Raw genomic sequence first — 10,118 nt, forward strand, 5'->3', positions numbered from 1 at the left:
CCTAACCTGTGTCAATGACTTTCAGCCAGCTTCTAAAAAAGTTAATAAAAAAATAATTAAGTGGGTTAGAAGGGTAGATGTTCTCATTTAAGGCAGCCTGAAATCACTTGAGGATCTGTCCCAGCAAAGCCGTTTCTCAGTCTCTACAATTCTGAAGTTACAGCATAAACTTCAGTCTGCTTACCCGTCTGAATTGGCTCTCTTCAGGTTTACTTGCTCTACTACACCACCAGCACATCTTTAAATGTAACAGTATTATTTTTATTACATCCCACTATGCTTGGCAGTTTGTGTTTTGTTTATGGAAAACCAGAAAAAACAAAGCGAACACGCAAGCACACTGGATATATCACTCCCCCTTCAGAAACGCACCCATTCTTCAGAATCAAAGTCAAAATTTTGCTGGTTAGGACATTCTCTGAAAATGAGCATACACAACACAGTCCAGTGGACTCTTGCCACAGAATACAACAGGCAAAGATCTCTTGTTGACTTGTAGTGTGGTGCTTTCTCTGGCATGCTTGGCTAACACTCCAGCCTGAATTTTCAAGTTTCCTCTTGACTCTTCTAGTTCAGAGCTTGGAGTGAGGCAACTACACCAATATTTTAATTTAATCACAAAGCAGACTGCTGATCAAAACATCAAGCAGAGTGCCGCAGATGAGAGTTGGATTAAATGCAAAGGCAAAAATATATTAAAAAGCTTTTGAATTAAATTCACCTTTCTGCCTTTATTTAAAATTAGCCTCTGGGCTTCATTTCAGAGAATAAATTTTAGGTCTTCAGAACATCTTAATGCATTAACTCAGTTTTTATAAGCCTAGGTGGTGGGAAAGAAGTATTTGAAATAAATAAACTATTAGGACACGTACATTCTCCAGTTATTAAAAGACGACCGGAAGCCAGGTCTGCAAATACCTGCAACTAACTACTCAACATTACTGTTCTTCAAGAATAACTGTATGCTTGTTATGTGTAACTTCATGTACTCCTTATACTTAATATTGAGTCCAAGCACACCTCATTTTTACAGACAAGAGTGTTAACATGGGATTTGCACTTCTCTCAGTATCTTCCCAGTCAAGACTTTCGGGTGTGTTCCCGCACTCCAGAGTTAAATGTGTAGTTTCTTATTCTTGGATATTAGAAAGTCTACATTGATGCTTCTCCATACACATCCTGATCTTCAGTTTATCAGGATGAACAAAGCTGAACACATTTTCACAAACACTGCAGAGTTGGCTTCAAGTACTCTAAAGCGAAGAAATCTTCACAGCAAAGCAAGGATGATGCTGACAAATACCTGTCGAAAAGACAAGGATACATACCTTGCTGAACAATGGCACTTTATTCCCTGTGCAGACAGGAAAGTTTACTTGATGTAAGTCTATCCCAGATTTTGGTGTACAGGAGTTTTCTTCAAACTGTTTCAAGAACAGCCGCCATTTCCTTGAACTGTTTGAAGAAGTTCTAAAAAGCAAGAGTTAAGATAAATCTCAGTTGCCTGAAGAAAAGCTCAAACTGTAGCACGTTAGACAGAAGTCACAATCCATATTTCTCACATTCCCTCTTTCCTCCAGTTACAATTTGCAGCTTGAACTGAAAGTGTCTGTTTTCCTTTTAGTGGGCTGCTTGGCAATGTGGGCACATTCACTATTAAATCTACACAGGTGATGCCTTATTTGCATGGGTTTGCCTATTAATAGGAGAAGATGCTATGAAAGAAAAATAAAAAGTAGCTCTCACACCACAACAAAACAAACACCAAAAACCTTCTCACGCAACTGTTTCTAGTCCCAGCTGATTATTTCAGCTCCAGGCTTCTCAAGTATAGCATCCATTTCTTATAGCAGTTGAACAGCAAATTATTAAATAGGTTTCAACCAGAATGAATACAACATTTCATAACAGAAGGATTCAGAATATCCTTCTCAAATGCCTGCCAATCCAACTCCAAGAATTTATTTATTCGGAAGCTTGTATGATATTCTAGGTGATGTATTCGCCCTTTAAACAGGAATGACAACAGAAGTGCCACATTTATGTAAAATTAAATAAAGTTACATAAGTTCACAGATGAAGGCATAGCAATTAACAGCCAGTGGTGACAAAGCAGACTAACCTCCATTCCTAATTATTAGCATATGTCAGGCTCAACCCAAGTTTTAGATTTTGAGGCTGCGGAACAGTTCCATAGATTTAGAATATTCCATCCATTTCTAACAAGGCAGAGTGACAGCTGACAAGACAGATCCAAGTCTTAACATCTTCAGTTGTTAGCTTATTTGTAAGAAAACCAATTAATTACTGCTAAATTAACATTTTTGGATAAGTGATGTAGAACTAAATGCTATGAAATAAGTATTTAGCTTCAGTGTTTTAAATAATTATTTAATGCTTCATCTTTGAATGACTTCATTAGTAAATAAGCAACAGAACCGTATGCATCACAGTATACAGTTGCTCCTTCACAACAATGTCGCTGCTGTTTTTAAGAGACTGAATCTAGTAACACCGATCACAGACCTTGAACTGTGGGATCGTCATTTCAAAAGATTTCTCTGTTATTTGTCCTGAAGGGTCTGCCACTTTTAGCGTCACTGTAACATAAGGATACTTCAGAGACCTGCAGGTGTCAGAGCTCATCGCAACTCCCAGTTTCCATTTAATATCTACAAACTACAAAGAAGAAAATAATTGGAAACAGTGTTAAAGAAAGATCTAACCTACCATTGCTATTCTGTTGGATGGATGTTTTATAGACAATATAGGACATCTAGAGCTCCTACCCAAATGGGAAACAAACACACACATTCAGATATTATTGTGAATACAAAATGACCTGCCCTTCCTTTTCATAGTGAAAAAATAAGCAATGTAGTAAATTATTTTACTTAATCTATTTTCCTTATTCAAGCACTGTCAAGAGTCAAGTACAGTCTATTTAAAGTTCTGGTAAGAGGAACTTGAGCCAGAGTTCCCCTGGCTTCTGTGTCATTCATGCTTTTTTCATGTTTTTTTAGAAGTTTCTAAATCAAGTGGAAACATGAGAAAAACCTCAGTCAGTACACAAAAATTTTATAACTGCAATAATGGAAAAAATCTAAGGCATTTCATAACTGTATTTTTAGGTAAATGAAAGTATACCATAAATAAATTTCAGACAGGTAAGTTATCATTTTTAGCCTTTTTATGATAGGGAAAACTCTTGAATTAAGTGAAGACAGCCTTTAGAAGCTTACTATCAAGCCTCAAAGTTTTTTTGGGTTTTTGTTTTGTGGGGGTATTTTGGGGTTGTTTTTTTTTTCTCCTAATTCTATACTCTTTTAAGCTATTGTTAGAATAAGAGATCTTAAAATGCAAATACACTCTGCTATTTTTTAAAAAAAGGAAAAAAAAAGGCACACCTGAAATTGACAGAAAGTATGTTTTAAAAAGTTTAAACTTAAGGGAGACAAAGAATAAAACAATTAAGTGCTGGTGTTATCAACTCTAAAGAATAATTTAACTTATATTTAAAACAGATTTGCATAAACCTCTAATACAATTGTCTGCCACGCTGACTGCCACTCACCTTCCCTAATAGTACTATGAAGCACTAATTTTTAAAAAGGTATGAAATGTGCATTTATCATCCAAACAATATTAGGAAGCTGTTCAGCAGTTCGACAACTTTTATTGTATGTGCTTCTTTACCTGGATAGACATTTGGCAACATATATATAGAGAGAGGAAAGCTTTAGGCAGTCAAGATATCACCACGTGCTTGACAAAACAACATACACAATGAAGCACCAACATTTCTGAAAAGATAATAGTTCGCTCAAGTGCACTTTATCATTAAGTTACCTGCCCCACTGTGGCCATATTTGTTGCATCTTCTGAGACGCTAACGGACGTGCCCTGCTCGTTCCATATGTGACAAATAACTTGAACTGCATGTTTTGGCAGCACACTGATTGCATCGCCCAAGGTGGCAACGAGTTCCTCCGTAGAGAGATTGTTTCTGGCTGCTGTGCTGTAGGTATATCCAAACAATACCGCATCAATTCTATTCTCCACAAATTTAATAAAATGTCTCACTTCACCCCAAATAGGCATTTTTTTTTTTATTTCTGCTTTATGTGTCTATATAAGTTACAATAATTAGGTAGACTGTGATTATTTTTCCCCCCAGACTATTTCACTAATCCTTTGTATCCACATGCAAAAAACAACATCACTTGACTTTTAATGTATCTTAATACGCAGAGACGAAGCTTTGCTGGGTTTGCACAACACACAACATTAAAACAAAAATAATCACAGCCTCCAAGTACTGTTGCAACTGAAAAAAAACATAATTCAGTGAAAGATGTGTGCACAGAGTGGTTAAACAACATTATTACTTTAGAAGCAAAGCAGTTTAATTAAACATTTAGGAGAGGTAATTTAAGTATCACCAAAAGGCAAGTAAGGACCTCTAGGTAATGGCATAATTGCTACTAACAGAAGTCAAATGATGCAATAAACACTCAACTAAAATGGCAGCAAGTCTAGAGGAAAATTGCACCTCAATTTCCTCGACAGAAACAGGTCAAAAAAAATTAAAAAAAAAAAAAATCACACACTAGTTTTGTTCATGCAGATCCACTCCTCTTTTAGAGACATTAATTAAAAGAGAAAAAGAGTTGGTCCTCCAAGTAGTATGGTCTAATATAATTTAAGGGCTTATATTTTATAGAGGAAAAAAGTAGTACGTTAAATTTCTACTGGTATATTTTCTTCAGTCACATTAATGTTACGTAAAGTGTTTAAATACTACATACTAAAAGTACAAGCAAGATCTTTAAAATTTTATCGCTCTGAAAATAGAAAAACTTACAGCAAAACAACAGTTGAAAATGCTACCTAAAAACTCTATCTTTGTAAAGTTCCACATTATAAAACTGTGTGCCCTTCAAACAGGAAAAAATGCTGGTTTCTAATCTCTACGAAAAAAAAAAAAAGAAGTTTTGAGAATAAACTTCTTCCAGGCACAGGCCCAGCTGGCTTAGCTTTAGAACTGCGCTTAACTTCCTCTTTTATTTTGCCATTAGTTCTAAAGCTTGCAGACAGGATCTTAGAACCTTTTCCTCTCTTCAGGATTTTTTTTTTGTTATTACAAACAGTGAGACTACATATTAATTAACTACACAATTTTAAGAACATCGACTAAGCCCAGAAGTTCTTTTTTGTGTACTGAGAGTTACAAACTTTTGCCTTTTTCCTAAATCAGTTCATTTTATACCCCCGTTTGATGTCACTTTCTAATACCACTATTAAGTTGGGTCGGAGGGAAATAAGACATAAGGCAAAGTAAATTATTTTGTGCTTACCTAAACAGGAAAGAAATAATGTTAGCTATTTTTGCCAGGTCACCAACATTAATCTCAATTCCAGATGTTTGAATTCTCTAGAAACAGAATGTTCAAACAATTACAAATAATAATAAATTATGCATTAATAAAAACCTCTTTGTGTATATATATATACACACAAAAAATGACTTGGGGAATCTATCCTTTACAGCATATACAGCTAATATACTTGTAAACTTACCTGACACAGTTCAGCTGTATTTACACCTGGGATCTTATGGTTCAAATGCTGAATTATTTGTTCACACTGTAAGCAAAGTAAGTTTGAAAACATTCTTAATGCATATTTTAATATACAAGACAAAGCTAGTTTGAATACTTGGAGATTAAAAAAACAAAAAAAGAAAACTGGTTAATACAAAAATGGGTAACAGGAAGATGCTTCAAATGCAGAGTGAAGAATAAAGTAATTGAAATTACTGATTTTAAAGTTACATCAAATCCAAGAAAAGCAAATAAACTCAGTTAAGACTTTTTAGTTACCACCTCACTAGATATTCCTACTTAATACACCATTTTCATACTACTCGAACTGTCATCCCGTTCAAGTGCACACTACAGTAAACAAGCTGAATGTTTTCTAGCAAGCTAGCTTGATATCTCATTTAGATGAAAAGCAAAACATTTTTAAGTGTCTTCTGTGATAAAAACATAAATTTAAAGCAATCTCATTGCTCTTAGCGGACTGGTCCATTTTATGAGTCATGTAAATCTAACCTACCACATACGTAAGATTCGCTTAGCAACAGATAAAAAACAGAAGAGCTTAAACAAAAAGGTTTCCTAGAATCAAAGAGTGCCAGAAGTCCTTCCACACCCCATTTATTGTCCTACTTACCAGTTCTGCAAAAAAGTCTTGAGGTATTAAATTAATCTTAGCTGCTGCACCACCAACATCTGAAAAACACAAGCAGTAGTCATCACAAGCAAATACTTACAAGTGTTATCATAATACATCTAACCTCTCTCTGAAGAATTCCTAGGTCACCATGCATGCATTTACCTTAAAAACACAGCTTTCTTTAGGGGAGCTTGTCCTGAATTGCATTAACATAACGTGCTCTGCGTCTCAAATAAAGCCTACTATGAGCGACTCCATAAGGTCTCAGAAGTCCCAGACTGAGTCTATGCAATTGCACAGTTTGACGGCCCTGAATAACTCTCCCGACCCTCTGGGGCAGTATGCGCACCAAGTCCCTCGGCACACCGGGAGGCCGCGCACGCCCAAGGCTGCCCTCTGGCACCAGCAGCACAGTACCACAGCTCTCCCGAAGGCTACGCTGCCTCATCCATGCCGCGTCCCGGCAGCGAAGCCCCCAACGGCCCGCGGACAGCCCAGAAAGCCCCCCGCTGGCCCACCACAAGCCTTCGCCAGCGGGAACGGATGGCGCCGGGCCCTGGGGTGAGGTGGCTCTACGGGAGGGCCCCCGGCTAAGCCCTCGGGAGGGGGAAGCGCTCCTCCCCACACCCCATCCCGCGGGCCTGGGTAGGCCCGGGTCCCCCTCAGCCCACACCGGGGACCCCTCTCGACCCCTCTCTACCCCCTCACCCAGCGCCTCCAGCGCCCGCGCAAGCACGGCCACAGAACCGGCAGCCATAGCGCCGCGCCCCGGGCGGGGCCTGCCCGCGCGCGTGGGGCTGCGTTCCCCGCCTCGACGCTGGGTGGGTGTGAGGCCCGTCGGGTGCGGGAGGAGGTGTCGGCCTTCTCGAAGGAAATCGCTTCTTAAATGGATACAAGTTAAACTACGGCCGCGTTTTAAGAGACTGTTGGGTCTGCAAGCAGCGGGTGGAAAAGGTCGTCTGCAGATGGTGGCTCAGGGCCCAACAGGCCGGGGCCTAGCTCTGCTTCACCTCAGGCTAGCAGTGCCCTCCCACCGCAGGCCCCTGTGAGGGTGTTTACGGTAGAGTTGGCTTGGGAAATGGCACTGGTGTGAGAATCATTTGGGGAGGCTTTCAGAAGCGGTAGTTCAAGTCACACCTGGTTTGTGCAACAAGTTGTTTACCCGGTTTATTGTTAACTGGCATCAAGGTTTTCTTGGTGCTCGTAGTTACGGTCTCAGGTACGTAAATCATGCACTGTTGTGTGCACACAACACATGTGGTGTATTGAACGGATACACGGGCTGACTGTACTTATACAGGTGTGTTGTGGAATCAGGCTGTACACTTGCAAATAAACTCTGCAGTTCATGGTTGATTTGTGTAGCTAAACTATGTCTTCGGTTTAATGGAAAAACGGCCATTTATTGTAAAACTGCAGCTAGAACCATGTTCAATAAGCTTTGCGTGCTGAACTTACTGAAGTAACTTTGGGGTATGGCTGGAGCCCTAAAACAACACTGGTCCTTCACCAGTTTCACCTTTTAAAAGCAGCAAATGTTCTTAGATTTCTCTAGTAAACCAGTTTTACATTTGTTTTTAGCTCTTTTTTTTTCTATATTGTAATGCTACAGTCTCAGTAGATCTATTGTAAGACTCTGTGACAGAGTAGTGAAACATAACTTGTCATGCAGTAGTGCTTGCTAGTTTAAAATTATGTATTTTCAATAAACGTTAATGAAAGAATTTAGAAGATACTTCAGGAAAAGAGTAATTATTATGGAACATGGTGTGTCTTTATGAGCTTTATACATTTATAGTCTGTCTGATCCTGGCCTCTCCCTTCTAAAGTATCTAATTAAGTGTGCAAATGTTTTTAAGTAGTATGTGTTTTCATGACCTCATGATTGTCAAAACACTATCAATATACGTACTAGTAACATCTGTCTGTGATACAAGGACTTGATGTAACAATCTCTTTGTTCTTGACTTTGGTAACTATTAGATGCTTTGTTATCTAGAGAATTTTACATATTGTTTTATATTACAATTTCATCAAGTCTCTTAGTAGTGCCTTCAGCAGTATGACTAATACTTATGTTACTTTTAATTCTTTCTCCAAGATCTGGAGAGAGATGTGAAGCTGAATATCTTGGTGGTTTGATAATTACAGGATCAATTGCTGAAATTTGGAGTTATTCTGGGATTATTTTCGTCAACATGTAAACATGCATTTAGGTCTTTGAATTTGGAATAGAAGGTGGTGAAACATATAGTGATTTCAGCTTGTCTGCCCATCCACAGAATTAAACTGTGTCTCTGGAAAATTCTGCCTTCTGTAAGTGTACTCTATGAAGCTTTTCATGGCAGAGGAAGGTAGATGCAGACTGTGATAGTGATCTGACAGTACAGGCCCGTTTCTTAGCTAGGTGAGAGCTGAGAACTTAGTATGCGGAGAAACTCAGAATAGAAACTAGAAGACAAATCTCATGAGCTACAAATAGACCAGATTGCTGAAGAGATACACTACAGTGTTGTTGATAGGTCAATACAGAAGCTTCACGCACAGGTACGTAGTATCACTGTAGTCCTGCTAAGTGATAATGGTGTAAAATAAAATAAAAACATCATTAGGTAATTTACTCCATTTCATAAACTTAACATTTACAGGATGGGGCGTAATTTGCATCAACACTCCAAAGAACTATACCACGTTCTTCAAAAAACTCTTCAGGCCAATGGGAGAAAGTCTATCTGTTAACTGGTTTCTCCAGTCCCTCAACTGTATGGTATCTCCAACAGCCTACTTTTCTGGCTGTCTAGCATGTTGGTATTCCCATCTCTACAGTACCTAGGAACAGCGTTTGCTCACGTTGTACTACTTCCTTCTCTCATGGGACTCTGGTTTGCCTGTAAACTGGCAGTTTCCATCTTTCCTGCACCCTCTCTTTTCACCCTTGATGTACGTGCATGCTCAAACACCTACTTCCTGCTGCCCACGGTCTTTCTGGGCACATGCTGGGCTGGCCTGGAGGTCCAGCTCGTGGGCTTCTGCAGGCTCGGTGGAGAATGGATTGAGAGCAGCCCTAAGGAGAAGGACTTGCGATGTATTCGTTGATGGGAAGCTCAACATGAGCCCACAATATGCGCTTACAGCCCAGAAAGCCAACTGCATCCTGGTTGCATCAGAAGAAGTGTGGCCAGCACACTGAGGGAGGTGATTCTGCCCCTCTACTCCGCTTTGGTGCGATCCCACTTGGAATACTGTGTCGACCTCTGGAGCCCCCAAAATAAGAAGGACATTGGCCTGTTGGAGCGGGTTCAGAGGAGGGCCATGAAGATGGTCAGAGGGCTAGAGCACCTCTCCTATGAGGACAGGCTGAGAGAGTTGGGGTTGTTCAGCCTGGAGAAGAGAAGGCTCCAGGGAAAGCCTTCGAGCATCTGAAGGGGGCCAACAAGAAAGCTGGAGAGGGGCTTTTTCAAGGGCATGTAGTGATAGGACAAGGGGGAATGGCTTCAAACTGCAAGACAGTAGATTTAGATCAGGTATTAGGAAGAAATTCTTGACTGTGAGGGTGGTGGGGCACTGGAACAGGTTGCCCAGGGAAATTGTGGATGCCCCATCCCTGGAAGTGTTCAAGGCCAGGTTGGATGGGGCTTTGAGCAACCTGGTCTAGTGGGAGGTGTCCCTGCCCATGGCAGAGGGGTTGGAACTCGATGATCTTTATAGTCCCTTCCAACCCAAACCATTCTATGAAAAACCTTGTCCAAGCGTCCACATCTGAAGACACAAGGCCCCATGCAAAGTGCTGTGTCGGGCAGCTGCAGTCTGTGGAGAGTGGTGGTGGGACGAAGCGGTCAGGGAGGCCCCGAGGCCGGGAAGTGGTGTGTTCCTGCTGT

At 40.1% G+C, this 10,118-nt stretch overlaps 1 protein-coding gene across 1 annotated transcript; it reads right to left on the reverse strand.

The window, feature by feature from the left end:
• Nucleotides 1–1,419: 1,419 nt before the first annotated feature.
• Nucleotides 1,420–6,394, reverse strand: COMMD6 (COMM domain containing 6). The gene is made up of 7 exons (XM_009894449.1): nt 6,355–6,394; nt 6,238–6,296; nt 5,581–5,646; nt 5,358–5,434; nt 3,850–4,018; nt 2,527–2,679; nt 1,420–1,470 (listed from the first exon to the last, which is right to left on the reverse strand). Exons 1-7 carry the CDS (start codon nt 6,392–6,394, stop codon nt 1,420–1,422), a joined length of 615 nt encoding a protein of 204 aa, XP_009892751.1.
• Nucleotides 6,395–10,118: the final 3,724 nt, after the last annotated feature.

This window comes from Charadrius vociferus, unplaced genomic scaffold (assembly GCF_000708025.1).
Source record: "Charadrius vociferus isolate BGI_N301 unplaced genomic scaffold, ASM70802v2 scaffold1401, whole genome shotgun sequence".
NCBI lineage: Eukaryota > Metazoa > Chordata > Aves > Charadriiformes > Charadriidae > Charadrius > Charadrius vociferus.